We start from the raw sequence: 23,380 nt of genomic DNA on the forward strand, positions 1-23,380 counted from the left end.
GCGCTCCGCCGGCTTCCGCCAGCGGCCCGGCCGCGGCCATGGCGGGGTATTTGACTCCGCGCTTCAGGAGGATCCGCAGCCAGAGCGAGTTGCGGCTGCGGCGGGGGAGCGGGCGGCGCCGAGGTGGGTGAAGAGTGTCATGCCCGTCTCTCCGCCGCAGCGGCTTTTCCCCCGCAGTGTCGGAGGAGCCGGGGTGCAGAGCGGAATGCGAGGGGCAGGCGCCTGCCCTTTGTGTTAGCACTGCCGGTGGCGCGGATGGGCGAGCGAAGGGCAAGTTGGGGCTAGCGAGGTTCGGCAGCTGAACGGGGGTGAGAGGAGCTTCCTCTGGCAGCTCCCCTGGAGCTGAGCTTACGGGGACCGCCGCTGGTAGGGCTGGGCTGGCTGTTCGACTGGGAGCCAGGCTCGGCTAATGCATTGCAAACACGATTTGGCTGGGAGCAATGTGTGAGGATAAACTGCGGGCTTCGGAGCAGCTCCCCCAGTGAGGCTGAGAGAGCTGGGGCTGCTCAGCCGGGAGAAGAGAAGGCTCGGAGGTGTCTCTTCAAGTGTCTAAACAGAGAGTTCAAAGCGGATGGAGCCAGACGCTCTTCAGTGGTACCCAGAGAGTGTGTGATATCGTGTCAACATCTCGGCTTCTGGAGATATTCAAAACCTGTCTGCCTATCGTTCTGGGCGACCAGCTCTGGGTGGCCTTGCTTGAACAGGGAGGTTGAACCAGACAGACCCCAGAGGTCCCTGCAAGGCTTGGCTGTTTTGTGATTCTCTAATGATCTATGTACACAGCACATACATACAATATGTCTGGTCATAACAATGACAAAAAAAAAATCTTCCTCGCGTGTTTTTAGTGGATTTTTGTTCTCTTTTTTTGACTTTACCATAGTGGGTGTAAGTCAGCCTACAAGAAGGACTGAGTCAAGAAATATTATCTTTGTAAAATTAAGCTGATTTTGGGGTTTTTTTTTTAAGTGCTTTTTTTAATCACAATGTATTTTTTTTTTAAATATTAAAGTATAGGTTTATAAATTTGTAAAACTTACATATAAATATTTTGCAGACTGCGATGGTCCTTTTCAAGCAACTCAGCTGTGGAATAGTATTATACATGCCCTTCACAATCAAGTGGAAATCAAAAGACGTAGACAGCACCTGAAAACATACAGAAACTGTTTCACTGGCTCCAATGCTGTTGATGTGGTACTGAGCCATCTTATGCAAAGCATGTACCTAAGCTGCAGTGATATTTCTCGGGTGAAGGGGGTCCGTGTATGCCAGGCATTGATGGATCACAAAGTGTTTGAGCCAGTTGGAGCTAAGCTTTACTTATTCAAGAATGGGAAAGAAACAGAGTTTGAAGACACAGACACTAGTCTCTATAGATTTGTAAATAGCAGTCTTGATCCTCCTCTTCCGAGAAAGAGTAAGGACAATGAAAGCTTGTCTCCTGAGCAAATCTGCAAACAGAAAACAAAAAGATATTCCAAGTGAGTTACTTTGATCTATTCTAATTTTTCTCTATTTTTTTTAATAAGTTAAGGAGGGTTACCTTTAAATGAAATTATATCTATCTAAACCAGGTGTTGGAGACTTCTGAAAAGTCTTTGCCAGTTTTGAGAAATGTCATGTCTAAACTGTAGATGCTACCAGGTATTTTTGGGTAAAGTGTTTTGATCTGCCCTTTGTTGTTTGGAGTAGAGTCTGCCACAGTAGCATAAGCGTAGGAATTACTCAGTTTTGCTATCAGTTGTGCTGAAATCTGAGAATTAGCATGAGTGAGCTAGTTACTGAAAGCTGGTAAATGAAGTGGAACTAGCAAACAGTATTTGGAATTAATATCCTTGCCCTTTCCACGAAGGAGATGTGGATGATAGTAGCAGGATAGATTCCAGAGATAATGAAGCCCTAAAGTTCTGATTTAAGATCAATTTAGTAAGTACCAGAAAGACAAATGTGTTCTAATAGTAGTTGCTATACATCTAACTTTTTTTTCCCCTCCCTAAGCAGAACAAAGTGTGACACAACACTTTCAAACCCCTTAGCATTGGAAGGAGCTGATAAAAAGAGGGTTGAGGAGCTTCTTCAATCAATGTATGTTCATGCCTCTTTACCTCCAAAGATCATGGTTAATGAACCAACTCGCCTGCTTTCGAAAGGAGGTGAGGATGAAATTTTTTCTTTTAAAAACTTGATTGTTCTTTACTGTATCTTAGTGTGAGTGCCCCATTTCTGTTAAACAATGCTCCACGGAGACATAAATTTATCCAGTCAGTAATGACAAAATATCTAAACAAGTGTTAAAGGGGTAAAGGCTTGTAGTAACTAAACAGAAGGAAACACAACAGGGTTATGTTTTTGCACAGTGGTGCTATTTATGAAAATACTACTAAAGAAGGAAGTAGGTCTTAAGATTAATAGTATCTTTATTATGTGATTCCTTTGCTTTTCAGTTGATTTTTTTTCTTCTACTAATTAGTTTATTCTGAATCCTAATATGATGGGAGAGGCCCCTTTTTTTTTTAGCATTCCTATTTTGATCCCTTCTTACCCAACACAGCAACTTCACACTATGCTATTACTGTATTTTCTTTGAACACTTAAAAAAATTCTTGACTGAGAAAAAAACAAAGGTTAGTTGTTTACATAAGATCTTGTTTCTGAGAGTTGTTTGTTTATGATATCAGTAATAGAAGATGTCTGGAAACAGCAAACTCTGCTACGACTGCTGCAGTTAATTGATGTTCCCCTTCTAGAAGATATCTTGGCATCTTCAGTGAAGACAAAATCAGACAGTTTTGGCAAAGAAGACGACATGATTATCTCAAATACTTTCCTCGACAGAGAGATTATGTGTAGCTTAAACTTGCCTGAGTAAGTTATGTATCAATGGGATGGATTTGTTAGTAAAGGCTTTATTCTACTCTTGATCAAATATTTACGTTAAGAGAACAAATAGACATCATTATGCTTGTGTACTTGTAGACAGGGGTGGCATTAGTGTGATTAAGTTCTTTTCAGAAGTGGTAAGTGATTTCACAAAAAGTGTATGTTTAGAGTTGGACATTTGGGCATTTTAAGTAAACATTCAAACTTTAACCTTTAGTGTTGTAAACACTCCTAGTTTCTAGGCCAGATTCTTTACTCTTAGGTCTCTGTAACAGATACTAGAATTAGAAAAATCTTATTCTGAGGCTTTTTTGTTTGTTTGTCACAGTTCCTGGTGGCCATGGTGTGAAGATACAAAATCAATAAGGCATCTATTGTTAGCAAGAGAAAAGGAGAAACTAAGCTGTAGCACTGAAGAATGCTTATATGAGAATATAAAAGTGGCTGCATGTTGACAAGTGCTCTTTTCCTTAAATCTCTTCCCATTGTAGTGCTCCTGGTTAGTGTACTTAGGCTCATCTCCATCTTACTTCTAATAATATACTTCTAATGAATATGTCAAGGCTCATGTGAATGTCTTAGGCATGACTATTTTTGTCAAATTAATACAGTTTTTATCTGCAACTTCATATTCTTTGTTTCTGTTCTCCATGATAAAAATGCGATTCTGTGGATCTTAAATAACATTTGCAACTTGTGATTGGTTCAGATCAAATTATTTTACATCCAGAATCAGATAAAAGTTAAGTCCCTCTGCCCTGCACATTTCTATGATTTTATATTCCTTCTCTACAAAATGGTTGAGACTTTTGCCTCTGATTTCTGGCTTCTTTCAACAATAAATTATGCACCTGAATTTTAGGTGCGTAATTAAGTTATATTTTCTTTCCTTAGTTAAGACAGAGACAACAAATGCTTATGAAACCTCATGTCTTTATAGTAGGTTATATAATAAACTGCTTCTGCAGTGTTCTGTGATTTAACCTACTTTTATTTTCCTTTTTTTTCAAAGTGATTTTTTTCTCTTCTGTAAAGATCAGGTTTTCTCACCCTGGTTAGCCCTGGTGGGTTCTCAATGTGTGTGTTGGAGTAATGTGGGGGGTGTTTGGTTTTTAAGTACTAACTGAATTCCTGGGGTCAGTGACAGTCTGGCATGATTGCAGCTTGTTTTGATCTGCGTGTCTCTCAGGTGTATTGCCTTTAGCACAGGAAAAACATGGAAGCTGCTCATTCTGAGAAGGTTCTGGAATGGCTGTAGTGAAATAAGTTACACATACTGCTTAATAAACCACTTTGGCGTTGTGGTTCATATGTGGGACTATACCTGCATGATTATTTCTATCTATTTTGTTTAAAGGATTAAATGGACCCTGAGATAGCTCAGTTGCTTAAAGCATGGTTCTAATTACACCAAGATTCAGTCCCATTTACTTGAGTTGGATGCAATGATCCTTGTGTGTCCCTTCTGACTCAGAATATTCTATGAATCTGTGAAAATAAAAGTAGGTAGAGCATTTTAAAGCAAGCATTAAAACTGCATTTTCCTTTTACAGGCTTGACAGGTGGCTCTTTGCTGCAATTGAATGCTTGGAGTATTTTCCTGACCAATTCCTAGTGATGGTTAGTCAGCAGTTATCTCAAAGCACTAACGACCCCAGCAGTCTGAATACATACAAGAAGATTATTTTTGATGTTATAATTAAGTATTACAGTCAAAAAAAGGACTCTCTTCTTGCCACTCGGGATTTTGATATTCATTCAGGAATTATAGAACTTATAGGTAAGAGCAACCTGGAACAAAAAATACAGATGAAAGCTGTGTAGAGGATGTCACTAAGCATCTGTTGACTGATTCATGACACCATTTGCAATGCCATTGCAGATGCACTTTTTAGGTTGGAAGGAAATGCTCAAGATCACTATTAAGAACCTCTACTCAAGACAAGAACAAATTTCAGTGTTAGAGCAATTTGCTTAGGGCCTGGTCCAACTGAATTTTGAAAATCTGGAAGGATAGAGATTCACCAACCTCTGTGGGTAACTCTTTCGATGTGTAACTACTTTCATTGTGAAAGTTACTTACCTCAGAATTTGCCTTATTGCTACTACTAAGTAATAACATAAAACTAAAATAATTGCTATAAAGTTTTTCATGTTAACCAGAATAAGGTTTTTAAAGTTATGGACATAGGATCCTTTTTAGTAATAGAAGTTATTTAAAATTATAAAAGGGACTATTAAGAACTCACCCATCACCAGCATACGAGTAAACCAGAATGGTTCCATTTAAATACAAGTTTAAGATTAATCCTACCTAAATAGGTTTTGTTGCTGCTGCTTCAGTCCTATTGGGTTGTGCCTTAACCCCAGCTGCCAACTAAATACTTCAAAGCTGCTCACTCACTGCCTGCTGGCACTCTGCCCCTGGGAGGGAGGAAGAATTAAAACTTGGGGGTTGAAAAATGAATCCTTTAAAAACTGGAACAACATGAAATTTTGTTTGGAAGGAAACCTCCCCAAAAGTTGGGGTTATTATTGGGATTTAAATAAGTATTCATGACTCTGAAAATGAATAGTAACATTGTACATGTTGTTTTACTCCATGGCAGAAAAAGGAAAAACAGATCAAGCTCTAGAGGCATTACAACTTTATCTTAAATTATTAGCACCGAATATTAGTGAAGAACTTCACAGACTCCTCACATTCCTAGCCATTGCGTCAGAATCTGAGGGCTACAGATTGCAAAAACAAGTAAGAATCTGTTCTGCTTAATGTGAAAAATAGCATTTTCCCATAGTAAAGCTAACATTTTTGTTCAGTTGGAAGTATTCTGTTTACTGCCTTACTGTGTGGTCAGTTTCCCACTGATAACATCCCGTTATACTTAGTCTTTGCTAGCACACTGCAAGTCGGTCTAATGCCAAATCTGGGTACTACTTTTTCTAGTTTGAGAACAGATTTGTGATCATCAAGACTTGTACAAAGTTCATCTTACAAAACAGGACACTGTCAAAACCACAGGCAGAACTGCTGACTCAGTTTCTGGTGGACAATCACTCCGAGCTCTTTAAGGTATCATTCTCCTTTCATCATTGACTTCGTCATTTTAAATGTTAAATGCCATGAATTGCCTTTTTTGGGGTATGACAAGTTTGAGGAGCTATGTTAAATGTTCCATTTGTTACAGTTTAATAGTACCGCCAAACAGGGTGGGAAACTATTCCAGACTATGGAGGACAGATTTTTGAGAGCTTTGCAAACCTTTATAAATTATATCTTCTCTTTATTTGCATAATTTATATTAGGGAAATGTTTTCAATATTAATAATTTTTATAGGGTCATTTTGGCACCTTGTTGGTAATGAATGTCTGCTAAAAATTTAGGTATCTTAGAGTCTTTCTCCTTTAGAAGTTCACTGGCATACTCTGCGTGGTAGAAATGGGATGCTCTTGTACCCCAGCATATGTGTATAGTGTTGACAACTCTAAAAGATTCTTCAGTGTTTTGGAATATAAACTTCTAAATTGAAGAAAACAAATAGAACCATAAAATGCTAGTAGCCTTTCTATTAAACTTGATGAGCTGTGTAAACATGCAGGCTTTTTATAATCTCCTTAATTTATATTCCATTGTATTGTCACACGTGAAAAGATGAAACCTTACCATACCCTATAAAAATAAGGTTCACAGAAATTTGGTTTCAGTAAAATACTGGGTTTTATTTTTATGCAACACATCAATATCCACTCCTGTTTTCAGGTCAAGACATGAGAGATTTTTTTGTTTTTTTAATTAGTTCCAGTTTAGTTTGACAGGATTAATTGGTTAGTGAGGGGTTTGTATTTGTTAGTACACAGCCAACCCCCCTCTTAAAATTTGTATTAAGGGTTCTGATGTGAGGGTTGGGACTTTGATTCCCCACTGGAGTTAGGGCCAGAACTGTGTAGCAGTGACAGCAAGTGGACAGATGTTCACTCTGACAGCTGCAACTGAGAGCCTTGTGCAAAAGCTGAAATTAGCTTTACACTGCAGTTTTTGCCATAGAAAACAACATCTAGAACTTTTTGCTTCCTATTTCTTTAGCCAGAAATACAAGAAATAAACACATGTATCTTAGTAAAACTGTTTTAGTGCAATTCTGTGAGAGAGTTTGAATGTGTACCTAAATAAATGTGGACATAGATTCTTCTGCATTTAACTATGTGTTTTTAAATTGGTCTGAAAGCTTTAGATTATCAAAATACAGGAGTATTGCTTTTGTAATGTTTTCTTTGTTGGGTTGTATTTTCAGGCTCCTTTAACTCTTCTGGAACTAACGAGTAGGAGACTTCAGAGTTTGCTAGAAGGGCAAGATCCAGATATCAATTCAGGTAGATGATTTTTATATAAGTTATTGTATACAAACTGGTTTATCATCAGTTGACTGTAATTGTGCATAGAGTCTTCCTTTGTTAGAAGTGAAGCATTAGGGGGATTAGTGGCTAATGCACTAAATACTAAATTATATGCTATCTGCAAAACCAGTCTGCATATTGGACAACAAGGATTGTATTAATAATCTGGTTTGGACACATTACATTTTTTTTTTTTTTTTTTTGCCAAATAATTACTTCTGGAAATAGTAGTGCAAAATGTGCTTCCTGAAGTGATTTGCTTCCAATTTTGCTTGTGAATATGATGGGACTTTGTATTTAGGAGCAGTATTCTTCTATTTTTGCCACCTACAAATTCTCACAGAACTCAGTAGTTCAAAGTTCTGATAGATGACTTGAGCACAGACTTTGGTTGTTTAGTGTTTTGACTGTCAAGTGTTTTGAAGAATTCTCTCCTTTTTTGGGTAAGCATAAAGTTTATTAAGATCTTAGGATTTAAGCATCCAAGTGTCAAATGCCTTCCTTTTAGGCTACACTACCATTCTGTATGTGGAGTTAATGCTTTTCAGCTTATTTCTTTTGAGCTAACGTTCCATCTGGCCTTGCTGCCAAAAATACCCTGCAACACTGATTAAAAGGGTTGGCTTGAATAATTTAATTTCTCTCTGACTCTGTCTTCTTTGACTCCTGTATTGCCAGTGCATTGTGTGCTTAAACACCAAAGAGAAATCACTCAGGAACCAAATTACACTAAATTATTTTGCTGTGTAATATTATATTTAATACAGCAGCTGCCGGAAAAGTAGTTTGGTACAGAATCTTTTACCGTCTGTGTTGGGTTCTGGAATGAGCCCAAATTCCTTCTGGTTTAGTGTTCTGAGAATCACATATTGTGAATCCAAAGAATAGAGATGAGCAACAGTGGAAAAAGCTGCCTGTGTGTAGTATTCTCAGAGCCTATGTGATCTCCATTGACACGCTGAACAGACAACTGAAGTACAAACCCTGTACTACATTTTTCCTACTAAGTTTTGGGGTTCCAACCTGTAAATGCATACAGGTTCCATCTACTTGTTAAAATAGTTTGATCTGATTGTAAGCTCTCTGGCATTGCATATTCCTGTTTTCCTGTGTACCTTATATTCTGGTGTCATTTTCCCTTTTCTTTCCAAAATCTTTCCTAGGAGCTATTGAGCATTCTTAGCTGGTGAACTTCTTAAATGCGGGTGGGAGCAGGAGGGAAGGCTGGGAGACCCAGATAAGAAAAGGGGTCAGTCAATTGCAGGAAGGTAATCCTTAGGTCTGCTGGAAATCAAAAAGACTAAAACCAGTGAGAGAACTCTGGGGTTAGCTTTAATCTAGTAAAACACTTGAAACCACAGGACTAAAGATTCATGCTGAAGTTTTAAGAGTTAATCTCTGCCAGTTGTTAAGCTTTCCCTTTTGAAAGAGCTGTCTTTTTTCTTCATCTGATTTTACTAAACCATAAAAAGTATTGATGTTTGACAAATATACTGTAGAAGAAGGAAAGGACAGGTCCGTGTGAAAACTCTGCCAGCTCAGGTTTACACTATTCTCTATATGAAGCCTAAAGATGATGGTGTTTATAAAGACAGATTAGTAAGAATTTTTTCCCCTTTAGACAACTGACACTTCTTCAACTAAATTGCTCTCTAATAAGTATAGGAAGAAAAAGTGTCTGTGGAGTAGCTGAATGCCTTTCAAAAGTCTGAAAGTCTTTCTTCAGGGAGAACTCACCTGCCCAGTGAGGAGGCTTGAGTCCATGCAGGGCAGTATTTACTGCAGAGATTCACAACCTTTTTATAGCTAAGTTGTGCTGAGTTAAGGGTCTGTCTTGTATCACCTCTACTTCTGGTGCCCAAACCATGCTCAGCTGTCACGTAGAAGCTCCTAATTTCTGTGTCTGATTTTTGTAGTGTGGTTTAGAGGCAACTTTTTCTCCAAAAGTATTTATTCACTTGCATTAGGTACTAAGCCTTGCTACAGATCTGATTTACTCACAGGGAATCTTTAGATCCTGAGAAATGCAAGGTGTCATTCTTATTGTGTAGTGCTCTTTATTGTGGTTTCTCTGTGAGAACTGTATTTGTTTTGTCTTGGAGGCTTGTTTACAATACAGAATCTTCTATCATGCTGTACTTGTAACACTGCTTTTCAACTTTATTTTTGCAATTAATGTTTAGATTTCCATCCATTATGGAGAGCTGTATGTTTCACATTGCTTGTAGATGTAATCACATCTGAACGGGAATATCAGTATATCTGTGTTTCTTATCATATTTTTTAACGAGGCTTTTACATGATGCATAAAACTTAATTTGAACCTCTGATTTCTTACAAAGGCTTCACCTTCTGTCAACGCATTACAACTAAAGAATATGAAGATCAAAAGCAACAAACCAATCAGTATCTTCTAGCACTGATTCAAGAGATGGACAATGACCCTACTGTTCCTTTGAAGCAAAAGAAGAAATTAATCAAAGAATTCCGAAAATATCATTCTTTTGTCTACTGTAGTGGCTGTAAAACTACATGTGAATTTTGTACTCCAAATGGTTAGACTTCAATACAGCCTTTTCTTAATCTTTTTCTAAAGGGGTGGAGGAGGCACATGAAAATTGCTCATTAAAAAATGTTCTTCTCTTACATCTTTACATCTTAAGCTTCAGGAAGCTACAACTATCAAAATTACTATGTTACTAAAAAACATTAACTCTAATTAATCTTTTAAGCAAAATATACTTAATTATTTGTAAGTAAGTAATATCAGCACACTGCTTGGGCTTCCTTAAGTTCAAGGTTTGGCACTTTTTTCCATCTGTCCCACAACCCCATGGCTTTCTATCTGAGCCACATCCATATTCTGAGCTGTGCTTGGGTTGATAAACCAGTAGGGTTTTTTACTCTTTTCTGTCTTTAATTAATAATAACTTCATCGCATCTTAAACTGGGGGTTATGACTCCTGTGGGTATTGTAAAAGTGTACAAAGTGTGTAAAAAATGTTGGAAATAGGTCAGTGGGTTTTGAATCTGCAGCAGGAATGATGTATTAGGCAGGGGAGCTGTGTGTGCTTGCAGTCAGTAATTACCTGTTGTTACTGCCTCCCTACTCTGGCAGACTGAGCTGCTGCTAATTCAAGTAAAAAGTTATGTTTTGAAGAAACCTGAGATACAATTACCTTGTTTTAGATCTTAGTATACTTAAGTAATTTATTTTAATATGAGGATATTTTGATAATGTTATTTATCATAAATACTTTGGTAATGTTTATGAATTCATAGGGCAAAGCTAGAAAGTATATTGGCCTGTCTTGACATATTGATGGTTAACTCTAAATCAACAAGGAAGTGTTGATTCAAATCATTAAATCATGGAATCATAGAATGGTTTGGGTTGGAATGAATCTTAAAGATGATCTATTACCACACCCCCTACAATGGGCAGGGACACCTTTTACTAGACCAGGTTGCTCACAGCCCCATCCAACCTGGCCTTGAACACTTCCAGGGATGGGAGGCATCCACAACTCCTCTGAGCAACATGTTCCATTGCCTCACCATCTTCACAGGGAATAATGTTTTTCCTAATATTGAATCTAAACCTGTTCTCTTTCAGTTTGAAGCTATTCCCCCTTGTCTTGTCACTACAGTATGCCCTTGTGAAAAGTCCCTCTCCAGGTCTCTTTGTAGGCTCCCTTAAGGTACAGGAAGGCAACAGTTAGGTCACCCCAAAGCCTTCTCTTTCTTAGGCTGAACAATCCCAATTGTGTCAGCCTCTTTATAATAAATATGTGATAGGGCTTACATTACTTCCTTTATCCTTGCAAGAGATCTTTAGTCATGTATTGGACAAAGCCTCAAAGACTTGGTATTGGAAGGGACCTCTGGTCTAGTCTCACCACTCAGGTTGGAGTTGATTAGTGCAGACTGCCCAAGGACTTTCCCAGTTGAATTTAGAGTAGCTTCAAATACATATATGCCACAGCCTATTGGATGAGTCTGAGACTGGTGAAAGTCTGGACCACAGTATTTAAAAACAGGGAAAAAAACCCTATCTTCACACAAAAAAGAAAAAAACCCTAAAACAATCAAGATAAACTACCTTATGCTTAGGTAGAATTTCTTGCACTGCCTCCTGTCCTTTCACTGGCACTGCTGAAGTGTCTGGCTCAGTCTTCTTCACTCCCTCCCATGAGCATTCTCATCAAAGCACTCTCAGCCTCTTCCCTGTGTGACAGATCCTCTACTTCCTTACCATTTTCTGGACTAGCTCCACTATAAGCATGAATTTTTTTTAGGGTTTTTTTTTTTTTTCTGTGAATGTGCTGCTTTAGGTATCTCCATCCTCCTGTAGGCTTCAAACATAGTCAAGTCGGCAGGATACCAAAGCTTTCTTAAAACAAGTGCTGATTTGTTTTTAAATTGAAATAGTTGTACTGTAAGATATAAGTAAGAAGCACAACTTCTTACCTGTACGCTTAGTTAACCTGCATATTTGAAGTAGCCTTATTTAAATTACCTGGCCCTATTAAAAATCAGGGAATTTAGTTGAAATCTCTGTCCATGAATCCCTGTTTACGCACTTGCTATTTAACTGTGACTCACCAGTGTGAAATAAATAATTTCTAGAGGAGGAAAAACATCCAAGTTTCCCCTTTCAGAGGTGAATGCCCTAAATCCTATTGTACAGGGCCATATATTCTTTTTCTAGCCCTGTGTGGGGTTTTGGTCATTCTCCCAGAAGAGGGAGCATATACAGAAGCAGTTTATTGAGACTAGTAAACAGGGAAGTATTTCTTAAGTGCTTCTGGTGTTGAGTAGAAGAAAAATATTTGTTTTTTTGTGTTTTTTTTTTCTAATCTCTCTCTCTGTCTGCAGTCCCTTTACTGTGTATTACTCAAAATACTAAACCTAGTAACAGGGAGGGATGATAATGTAGTGATTTGTAGGCTGGGTGGGCTGGGAATTGCTTTGGGAAAAATGATTGTTCAAAAACAAATTTGCACTTTGTGATTTGATTTAGAATTTTCTTGTGCTAATTTATATATAATAAAGAATTGTATAAGAAGTGGTGAGTCTTTATCTTAAAGTGTGTTCATAAGGAAGAAGCAGCTCAGGGCGTGTAGAACCAGTTATTAAAGAGTAAGGAAGTGTTCCAAGCAGCAGTTTATAGCTGCCCTGTGGTTCCTTTCAGTTTATGGGACAGGAAGCTAAGATTGATCTAGTTCTGCAAAGGAAAGGAAGAGCTCTTTAGAGCCCTGTTTTATTCACATACCCTGACAAGAGGATCTACTCACCTTTAATCTTTAAGCCTGTTATTTTACATCTAAGGGGCCACTGAACAGGTTTGGTGAACTAATTGGCTAATGGTTTTCAGTTAAATTCCAAAACTATAAAAATGTTACTGGACTTTAGAAAGTTTGTATTTTTCACATATTTTTAACGGTATTTGACACAGAATCATGTATCAGAATCTTGGGACCTGTCATTAATTTCTGTTTATTATTTCTAGCAAAGAGCTGTCAAATTAATTGCCAGTATGTATTTGTTTGAAGTAGAGAATATTCAGAGTGAAGAGTTTAGTCGAGGTACTTTTCAGTACAGTCTTACCAAAGCACAAGTGATGCCACCTTCAAAGGAGGCTTGCTTCTATTCATAGAACATTAATCTTTGCTCCTACCAAGGAAAAACTTCATTAGCACTTTCATGAGAATGTGTGTTTCTTTAAGTCCCAGCTAAAGTATGCTGATACTTTCATGAAGCAGTTAGTTAAAAAAACAGAGCTTGGACACAAGGGCTTCTCCATTGGCTGTCAAAGTGACTGTACCAGATTTATGTCCTACACAAAGTCATACAATCTGTCCAACAATTTCTAGGTGCTTGTCTTGTGCCTTCATACCCTAGCTGCCTCCTATGTGGCTCATGTAGCTGCTAACAGCAGGAGGAAGGTGCCCCCTTTCATTCCTTTCAGCAGGTTAGACTTGAGGAAAGCAATCACAAGCTGGCAGTCCAAAGTAAAGAAGATGGTATTCAAGAAGAAAGATTATCTCCACTCTCTGAAGCACTGGCTGCTCTCTGATGTTGCCCTTATGCAAGGTAGGCAGATAAGGTTACAAATGCTCTCTGGTTTTATATTAGAGCAGATGAGAGAGGGACTATGAGACACAACAGGATACTCCAATGCCCATTATCCACCCTGTCTGAGTGCCTGTCTTGGCACGTAAGCAAGCCAGGTGGGGCACCCTATCTAGCCTGGCCCTCCCAGCCTTCTAGCTGGCTCTTAGCCCAGGCTCTTCCCCCTCCTGCACACCATGCTGCACAGACTGATGGCAAAGTAACACGGCTTCTGATGCCAGAAATAACAAGTACTGGGGTAGATGGGTTTATCCAGGATGCATGGAGAGGACACAGATGGGTCATCAGCCAGGACACAGCTGCAAGCTTTGTTCACCTTTGTGGCACCTTCTTTTCAGAAAGATGAGGGGAGTGGCATGAAGCTTATTTGCTCAGGCATTGTTTGAAACAAAAAACAAACGAAAAACCCATATAACCTACTAAATTAAAAACCCTTTAGAAAAAGGAATTGTTCAAATTATTCTTTTGTCAAAGCCTAAGCATACAGTCAGTAGCAGTGGTCACATTTCAAGTCAATTTCTCTCACAGCTACTCACTAAAATAACCAAAAAAAACCCCTCATTTATTTCTTTTCAGGAGAGGCAACACCAAAGGCTCCTTTTGAGATGTGTAATGCCCTTTTAGTGGAATATGTGAGTTAGAATAATACTCATTTTGGAAAAAAAAAGAAACCCATTTCTTCTTACTATGTATTAGCATCACACCAGTTTAAGCATTTTATATTTTATTGCCTCATGCACTGAGGTGTTCTGCAATAAAAATACAATGAAGCTATCAGAAAAGATACAAACATAATGAAATCGCAATGAACATATTATTTCACAGTATTACGCTTGTAAAACTCTATTTCTAAACTCTTAAAATTATTTTCTCTCAACCCAATTCAATACAGGAAAGCTAAAACACAATCCTAGCTGATGGAAAAGAGGTTGTAGTTGAAGGAATTCCATTCTAAGTCAATCAATGGAATAACAACATATCCAGCTATGCTACCTATATATCAAATTTCTCTTCACAGATATTGTGTCCATGTTCTTCATAGTCTTCTCTAGTTACTATCATGTCTTCAAAATCATCATTTTCAGAAATGAGCTTCCCACCTTCCCAAGAATAAGTAATAGGGCTGGAAAAAGAACAAAATTCTTGTTATTCCTCTATAGTCATTTAAAATAGAAATATGCAGTGATGATTTCCAAGACTTTTATTTAGCTGCACCTATTTAAACTACATTTTTGATTGCTAAATCAAACCATCCAGCTCCACAGAAATTATGAGACAAAGTTTGAAACTTTAGCAGGGCTAGTTGACTTGGTTTTTAAGACAGGGCCTCTTTGAAGGCATGTGTGAAGAGGGAATGACGTGCCTATGTCTTTGTATTTGCTTTCCAAAGACAATAATTCTTTAATAGTATTTAAAAATACTCTTTAGCAATACTTTTTAAAATGTAGATTTTATTTTTGTATATTCAAAATATACTTGTTTTGTCTCCACTCCTGCAAAGATGTTTCCCCTTCCTAATCCCTGAAGTGGTACATTAATAATGACATGGCAGCATTCAGATGCTGAAAATTCTAAGTAAAAGACTAAGTTGTAATCTTACATACTTACATACCCACCTAATGACAATACAGTCTTATTTATCTGTTTACAGCAAAAAAGCTGACCCTAAAAACACTAACTTTATTAACAGAGCAAGCAGGTGATCTCTGGTTTATTTGGCTTGTCTGAAAATAAACTGATTTAAAACATCCTTCTTGCACAATTTCACTTAATATTTAAATTAATTCCTTTACTCAATCTACCTTCTTAATCAGCAAAAGAAACCCTACTTTATTGATTGTTCTGCTAGAAAGATAAAGCCCCTTCTATTTAGTAGTTTAGGACTTACTTTTCAGGAAGAACAACGGAAACATCGTAGTCAGTTGGAGTAAGACATCGAACTTCAGAATAAACCCGATCTCTGAAACCCGGAAAAAGGGTGTTTCCCCCAGTCAGAACTATGTTCTTGAAGAAATGAGGCTGCATTTCTGTAAAATAATTAAGTAAATCTGTAGTTAAGAGACAGAACATATATCTAAAGATTAAAGGTGGTGATTTTTCCAATTTTGTTATGCATTTGAACAGAAAAAATATGCATGTAAAAAATTTATGATTATCTAATCAGCATATCAGTTAAACAGAAATATGAGAAGGTGATCAAGCACCCTGTGGTCTCCCCGATTTCAGAATTTGGCTTTGATAATTACTGTTTTCTTATATTTATAAATTTCACATTTGCCAACAAAATTCCCCTTTCAAAAGAGGTTTTTAAGTGGCACAGGCTTTTTATGAGTATATTAATAGCATAAATGCTGCCATACTTACAGGGCATCATAAAACCTAAGTCTTTTTTGTAATAATAACCATAATTACCTGTACATAATCTATGAAATTAAAGCCTTAGTATTACCATTACTTAGTGTTACTATTACTTAGTATTGCTTCTGACAAAGAGCAGTCAGAAAGGTTTTACCTTCTGTTTTTGATACTTAGATTACTGACTTTTGGTCAGTTTCACACCAAATGAAACCAAGCCATTACAACATACTTCCTTTTCCCACCCCCCTTTCAAATTATTTTAAGGATATACCTTCAGGTAAATTCTGAATAGAATAAACAATGGCTTCAGGAATTCCCATCTCTTGAATACCAATATCTGAAGGATGGAAAAGTATTTCTGGAACTGCAAATCTTTCATTTGTTAGACGAAGTATTTGTTCACCAGTCTTGTATTTTCCACTTAACACCATCTCTTCCCTTGGCTAAATTGAAGACATGAATAGTACCCACTGCTTAAGAAAAGAAATCACATCCTAGAATATTCAGATACTTTATTTCATGTCCTGCAGAGGTAGACAGTGTATGCTGTCATTGTCATATTATCTATCAGCAAATTTTTTAAGAATAATGCATTCTCTGGTATTAAATCTGAAGTGACTTTGCTCTTACCAACTACAGTTTTGTCCAAAGCAAAACAAAACTGGTATACATGAGAGTGGCTTTAAAATATAGGACTGCTTTCAACACTATGGCTGGCTCAGTAAATGAGATAAAACTGTTAAATTGTCTTCACTGTTATTTCAGGCTCTTCTGTAACATGACTTTGAAATTTCAACCTATTTGAGTGTTTAAATGTAATTCAGAAAAACTTACAAAAAAAACCTTCAAAGCAGAGAAAACATTTCCTAACGATGTTAAAAAAATGTTGTACTGATATGCATAAGTTATATGACAGAGCACAAACAGAGAAAGCTACAACTGTTAAATAATAGAACATAAAATGCTACTCTGGAAAAACAGTATTTTGTTTTCATCCCAGCTTACTGAGGAAAAAACTTCACTAATTAACGCATAGCATGGAAAGATGTTACAATACAGCATTAGAAAAAAGGGAGTATTTTTAACCTCTTCACCATACTTGTGCAGGGGAAGAGTCCAAAAAAACTTCAGAACTATCATTACCTTACAAAATCCCTTTTTGATTGTGCTGAAGTCTGGCAAAACATAATCTACCATTACAGTATTTTCCTCTCCTTTCAATCTGAAAAATAATGTAAAATTCAACAGAATAAAGAACAAGTTTTAAATTCCAACTATTTTATACTGACAAGACCTCTTTAACTTAACTGGAAAATTTTCTGATAAAGCTTGTTTGTACAAACAGATTATTCAGAAGTACCAACTATTACCTTTAGTACCACTGCATACATACTTGGCAATGTCCATGTCTTTGTAAAAGTCTTGAGAAACATAACACACATCTTCTTTCACTTGATTAATTACATGTGTTTCATCCATAACATGTAGCTGCCTGTGAGCAACAGAAACCAAAATCACAGAGGTTTGCGAATAATTAAGAGTTCCATTTCCTCTCCAGTGTTCCACTGGAACTGAGAAACCATTGTTCTTCAGTCACAGGAAGATCAATATCTAAACTTGTATTCCATCTAAAAAAACATTCCTGGCCTACTGGAGCTTATTATTGTCCTGTTTCACAGTTCAGTAAATACATTAACCTGAGGAACCAGTAAGAATAACCCATAAACATCTAGCTCATTTCATACCAAGTTTCAGAGTGAAAATTACCATGCTTTACCTGTAAGAGATTATCTCCTTTAGATGGTTGGTTAAGAGTTTCCCTCCAACATTAATCCTACAGAAGAAGAGTAACATGTGGAATTCTGTCATTATTAACTTCAGGCACAGCAAACAGTTCTAGAAAATATATACTGCAGTATACCTGATGATTGCCTCTTTCTTCTTTTTACTTCTGCAGTAAGGTACAATGTGAGTAAAAGAGTATCCACTATCCACGATGATACAGCACAGCTCAGATGGATTATCCCGGAAATACCTGTGTGCACTAAGGGCTCCGGCTGAAATACAAAAAATTTAGTTCCATTTTTATATGAACATCTAGAATTTACAGTGATAGGAAGGTGTACTTGCTTTATATTTTAAATTCCTTTGACAGACTTTCAAGACCTCAATACATATTAATACAGCCAATGCATTAATTAATTTTGGCAGTGGATAAAATTGTTTATATGGCCCTATTTAATATTTTTCAGGAATTCCAGTCCATGCTCCATTTCCTCTAAAGTCTAATCACACTGATCAAGCTACAAATTTATCAAACTTATCTGAAGGAATGTTCTATGTCCAGTTATCTTTCAGAAGGGTGGTATTTTTGTTTACACATTCCCTATCAGGCACAATACATTTCATAATTGTAATGCTGTATTTTATTTGCTAACACATAACAAAACCAACCAAAAAACTGATCCTCTCCCCCTTAAAAAGGAAACCTATCAAAGGCTTCATGCAAATTTTTGGTAGGATTCTTTAAATGCTATCCTGTTTCAAATTCCATCTGTTATTTCTGTCATCCTTACTCTCCTCAAATTTCCTGTAATTATATACCATATACAAAGACACTCTTTAGAAAGTAGTACAAGAGTACAGCTGGAATTTGTAGAAGAAATAATTTTAAAAATGTTTAATCCACTTTTACTCAAGAGCCAGGAAGCAACCGAAATAATTTTTTTACTATGTATATACATATGTGTGTGCATGTGTGCTTGCTTATTCATTTATTTAAAGGGTTAAGCTTCAAAATACATAAATGCAAACTAGGAGACATACTCACCATTTACTCTAAGAACTGCTTGAAACTGATACTCTTCAAATAGAATTTCATTCATAGATTCTTGTATTGAACTGAAGTTAAAATAAGGTTCGGTAATAATAATATTGGTATCTACAAAATCCACCTATGAAAAACACATTAATATTGCCATTGCATAAAACATATAAATAAATAATCCCTTACCATCTTTTGCAGCAGTGAAAGATCATGTAAATCTGAAGACATGATTACCACTTGCCATATCTGTTTGTAGAAGCTAGACTTAGAATGCTTTAGGTTTGTTAAAGACTTCATGAGCAGTGATACAAATTTCTAATTAATGGGTAAAAACATAATAGAAGGGACACTTTCATACATATCCTGATTCTGTTCCCATCCTTACAAACTGTATTCCAACATTTTAAAGAGAAATCACAAAGGAATGTGTGAAATGAAAAATAAAGTTAACAGATATTTATATTTTATACATTTAAGTTATTCATGGGTCGAAAATGGCTAGCCAAAGATGATCACTAAATATGTATATGTATTTTGGCCTACTGACCCAGCTCATCCCTCCCTTTTACATTAACTATTTCTTGATCTCTTAACTACATTGTACCTGTCTGTCAGCATTTTTTATTAACTTAAACTCTTAGTTATATTGATATGATTTTCTTATGTGGGCTGCACTCCATATCAGTGAATACCTACAAGACTAAAATATTTTACTATTTTGCAAAGTTCTACACCAGAACTCAAAAGCATTTGCAAAAACTTAAATCCCTGTGATTTCTAATTGAAGGCATTTTTGAAGAGAACACTAAGAGAGCACCCATTCTTCTCAATATTTGTTAATTCCACTAGTCAGTATTTAATCTGCAAAAAATATGTAATTAAGAAAAGGCTCTTACTTGATACATTTCTTTTCCAAAGAGATAATCCCAAACCTGTCTCTGAACATCCCAGTTCACCAAGTAACCCTGTAGGAATTAAGAAACAAATTTACACTATTTAGAAAAAAAAAAATCGTACTTTAAGAAAAAAAAGTCAAACAATTGAGACTGGTAATACAAAAAAATTGACAGTTAAAATGTCTAAATTTACATTTTTAGGCTAAGGAGTGAATGTTACACATGATTAAGGGATGTTACAAATATTCCCCATTGATATGTTAATTACTGCACTACAAAAACAACGCACGTTGTGTACTGTATTTCTGTATACATTATTCCTTTTGGCAGAAGCTTGTCAGTATTCCTCAGTGCCAGGGAAGGTTATGGAGCAGATTACCTGGTGTGCCACCAGCCAGCATGTACGGGACATACACATGATCAGGTCCAGTCAGCACGAGTTTAATAAAGCGTGACTGACTCGTTCTCCTTCTATGACAAGGTGACCCACTGAGTGGAGGAGGGAATGGATGTCAATGTTGTCTACCAGGAATTTACCAAAGTCACCATTTGCCACAGCGTTCTCCTGGAGAAGCTGGCTGCTCATGCCTTGAATGGATGAACTCTTTGCTGGGTAAAAGATTGGCTGGATGTCCAGGCCAGAGAGTGGTGCTACATCCAGTTGGTATCCCATCACCAGAAGTGTTCCCCAGGGCTCAGTATCGGGGTCCCTGTTATCAACAATCTGAACGAGGGCATCGGGTGTACCCTCAGTAAGATCACAGAAAGCACAAAGTTGGATAGGACTGTTGATCTGCTGGAGGGTAGAAAAGCTCTGTAAAGATTTCTGGACAGGCTGGATTGGTGGACTGAGGACAATCTTATGATGTTCAGCAAGGCCAAGTGCCAGGTCCTGCCCTTGGGTCACAACAACCCAACCCACTACGGGCTTGGGACAGACTGGCTGGGATATTGCCCAGTGGAAAAGGACGTGGGGGTGCTGGTTGGCAGCCACTGAGCATGAGCCAGGGTGTCCCCAGGTGGCCAAGAAGACCCAGAGTATCCTGGCCTGTATCAGCAATGGCCAGCAGGACCAGGGCAGGGATTGTCCTCCCACACCCAGCACTGATGAAGCCATCCCTCAAATCCTACTTTTACTTTTGTCTCTCTCCTAACAAGAAATACATTGAGGGACTAAAGCAAGCCCAGAGAAGGGCAACAAAGCTGATGAATGGTTCAAGCAACAAATCTTATGAGGACCAGCTGAGGGAGGCTGTCTAGCCTGGAGAAATGGGAGTCTCAAGGGGGACGTTACTGCCCTCTGCAGTGACCTGAAAGGCAGTTGTAGTGAGGTGGCGGTTGGTGTCTTCTCCCAGGTAACAAGTGACAGGACCTGAGGGAATGGCCTTAAGTTGCACCAGAGAATTTTAGACTGGAAACATTTTCTCACTAACAAGGCTGGCAACCACTGGCACAGGCTGCCCAGGGAACTGGCTTGAGTCACCATCCCTGGAGGTATTAAAAGATGTGCAGATGGGGCACTTAGGGACATGGATAAGTGATAGGCTGGACAGTGCAGGGTTAACTGTTGGACTTGATCTTAAAGGTGTTTTTCAAACTAAACAAATCTGTGACTGTTAAACTTCACACTGCTGACTGATTCTTGTATGATACTACATATAACTCTGCAGCTGAGATATACAGTATGAAAACTATTCCTTAGAACAATTTAAATTTGTATTTAATGTTAAACTGAAGATATCTTACTTACTTTCTGAAAGGGAAGAATATAAAAAAGACCAGAAGGATCCTTAATTTCATCCAGTTGATTTGCCGTAAAGGTTTTTAAGCGTGCAGTCTTTGACCTGAACTGACAGTTGGGAATAACGCTGGAAAAGATTGGGGAATTTCCTATTAAACATGGTATGAGACACACTCACTTTCTTTATGCCGCTTTCATAAACAGTGTACTTTCACTACTATTTTTGCTACTGTATTTTGGCTTTAGTCCATTAACTGGAGCCAGTTACGAGGGAAATCTTTAATTTCTGACAACTCCAGTGCAGAAGAGACACCTTTTGGAAAACCAAATAGCACCCCCCACCCTCCACCGGACAGTGCTCTGAGCTGCAACCTCCACACCCTGCCACAGGGGTTCTCCCCCAGCCCTGGCCGGTGGGCACGGTGTGACACAGTGTGACACGGCAGGACACGTGTGACACGGAGGGGCACGGTGGGACACGGTGTGACACGGAGGGACATGGTGTGGCACGGTGTGACACGGTGTGACACGGTGAAATACGGTATGACATGGAGGGACACGGTGTGACACGGTGTGACACGGAGGGACATGGTGTGACACGGTGTGACACGGTGTGACACGGAGGGACACGGTGTGACACGGAGGGACACGGTGTGACACGAAGGGACATGGTGTGACACGGTGTGACACGGTGGGACACGGTGTGACACGGTGTGACACGAAGGGACATGGTGTGACACGGTGTGACACGGTGGGACACGGTGGGACACGGTGTGACACGGAGGGACATGGTGTGGCACGGTGTGATACGGAGGGACACGGTGTGATACGGAGGGACACGGTGTGACACGGTGTGACACGAAGGGACATGGTGTGACACGGTGTGATACGGAGGGACACGGTGTGACACGAAGGGACATGGTGTGACACGGTGTGACACGGAGGGACATGGTGTGACACGGAGGGACACGGTGTGACACGGTGTGACACGAAGGGACATGGTGTGACACGGTGTGATACGGAGGCGCACGGTGCGCTGCGCGGCACGCGCCGCAGGGGCGGGGCCCGCAGCCGCCGCAGGGGCGGGGCCAGGCCGCGCCTCCCCGCGCTGCGCGCAGGCGCGCTGCGGGCCCGCGCATCGGTAAACGGCGGAGCGGCGCGGGGACGGCGGGGTGCGGCGGTGGCGGAGGAGCAGCCGCCGTGAGGGGACTCCCAATGTCCGCCCTTCCCGCCCTGTCCCGTGTCCTCACCTGACGTTCGCGTGGCTGTAGCCGATCTTGGCGTTGTAGGCGCCGTTATCCAGCACCAGCGTCGCCATGTTCCCCACGGCGCCACGGCCGCCGCCGTCCCAGTATTGATCCGCCACCGCCGTGGATCTCTACGCTGACCATAGAGCGGAGGAGCAGCGCGCGCGTGGCCCGGCGGGACGCGGGAGTGCCGGCTGCGCTCCGCCTCTGCCGCGGCGCGCGCGCCCTGCCGGTGACGCTGGCGCGGCTGCGGGAACCATTGGCCGGGCGTGACCCGGCAGCGCTCGTCACACGGGTGGGCGTGGAGGTGACGCGGCGTCACCGCGGACAGCGAGCGGGCCGGCAGACGCTTCCCCGGCCGCCGCCAGCCCCGCGGGGGCGGCGCCGGAGGATGTTAGGGCGAGAGCCCGGTGTGGCGGTGGTTTAAAGTTACAGGCTCTGGGGATACCGCGCCTCGGGAGAAAGGTGATGAGTGAAATCGCATTGACAAGCGCGCGGCAACACGGGCTTGGGCCGTGGAAGAATGTGACACAATGGAAAGGGAGACAACTCTAAATTCCATCATAATTATCTTACTGTTACAGAATCAATTAGGTTGGAAAATACTTGAGATCATGGAGTTCAACCCATGACTGATCACGATGTAAACTAGACCATGGCTGTAATTGCCGTCCCCGGCCTTTCCTTAAACACCTTCAGGGATGTGATTCCACCACCTCGCTGGGCAGTCCATTCCAATGTCTAATCACCCTTTTTGTGAAACAACAACAACAGCAAGTTCTTCCTGATATACAACCTAAACCTCCGTTGATGCGGTTTAAGACTGTCCTCTCATTCTGTGCCTGGTTGTCTGGGAGAAGAGACCAACCCCCAGCTGGCTACAACCTGCCTTCATGC

General features: G+C 39.5%; 2 protein-coding genes across 4 annotated transcripts; one reads left to right on the forward strand and one right to left on the reverse strand.

Moving 5' to 3' along the window:
* Positions 1–3: 3 nt before the first annotated feature.
* DEPDC4 (DEP domain containing 4) lies at positions 4–12,249 on the forward strand. Of its 3 annotated transcripts, none has more exons than XM_088055823.1 (9): positions 4–123; positions 1,058–1,484; positions 2,002–2,156; positions 2,682–2,868; positions 4,437–4,663; positions 5,493–5,635; positions 5,831–5,956; positions 7,177–7,255; positions 9,622–12,249. In XM_088055823.1, exons 1-9 carry the CDS (start codon positions 39–41, stop codon positions 9,837–9,839), a joined length of 1,647 nt encoding a protein of 548 aa, XP_087911949.1. In that variant the 5' UTR covers positions 4–38; the 3' UTR covers positions 9,840–12,249. The 3 variants fall into 3 exon arrangements, with proteins under 3 accessions (XP_087911949.1, XP_087911951.1, XP_087911950.1); XM_088055825.1 differs by having other exon boundaries at positions 2,751–2,868; XM_088055824.1 differs by having other exon boundaries at positions 2,005–2,156.
* Positions 12,250–14,121: 1,872 nt separating this feature from the next.
* ACTR6 (actin related protein 6) lies at positions 14,122–22,720 on the reverse strand. The gene is made up of 11 exons (XM_005519455.3): positions 22,487–22,720; positions 21,246–21,363; positions 19,496–19,564; positions 18,603–18,726; positions 17,694–17,829; positions 17,550–17,606; positions 17,166–17,264; positions 16,916–16,994; positions 16,044–16,215; positions 15,303–15,441; positions 14,122–14,537 (listed from the first exon to the last, which is right to left on the reverse strand). Exons 1-11 carry the CDS (start codon positions 22,552–22,554, stop codon positions 14,408–14,410), a joined length of 1,191 nt encoding a protein of 396 aa, XP_005519512.1. The 5' UTR covers positions 22,555–22,720; the 3' UTR covers positions 14,122–14,407.
* Between the last annotated feature and the right edge of the window lie 660 nt (positions 22,721–23,380).

This window comes from Pseudopodoces humilis, chromosome 5, assembly GCF_049639895.1.
Source record: "Pseudopodoces humilis isolate 2021_Gansu_Grassland_sample_001 chromosome 5, ASM4963989v1, whole genome shotgun sequence".
Taxonomy (NCBI): domain Eukaryota; kingdom Metazoa; phylum Chordata; class Aves; order Passeriformes; family Paridae; genus Pseudopodoces; species Pseudopodoces humilis.

What these genes read in the sequence shown, in the direction of transcription:
- DEPDC4 (XM_088055823.1), top strand. Translation starts at nt 39, where the DNA reads ATGGCGGGGTATTTGACTCCGCGCTTCAGGAGGATCCGCAGCCAGAGC. An exon ending in TGTAGCTTAAACTTGCCTGA is followed by an intron (nt 2,869 to 4,436) that starts GTAAGTTATGTA and finishes TTCCTTTTACAG; the next exon opens with GCTTGACAGGTGGCTCTTTG. An exon ending in GCTACAGATTGCAAAAACAA is followed by an intron (nt 5,636 to 5,830) that starts GTAAGAATCTGT and finishes TACTTTTTCTAG; the next exon opens with TTTGAGAACAGATTTGTGAT.
- ACTR6 (XM_005519455.3), bottom strand. Translation starts at nt 22,554, where the DNA reads ATGGCGACGCTGGTGCTGGATAACGGCGCCTACAACGCCAAGATCGGC. An exon ending in ATATTCTTCCCTTTCAGAAA is followed by an intron (nt 19,565 to 21,245) that starts GTAAGTAAGATA and finishes TAATTCCTACAG; the next exon opens with GGTTACTTGGTGAACTGGGA. An exon ending in AGCAGTTCTTAGAGTAAATG is followed by an intron (nt 17,830 to 18,602) that starts GTGAGTATGTCT and finishes TTTGTATTTCAG; the next exon opens with CCGGAGCCCTTAGTGCACAC.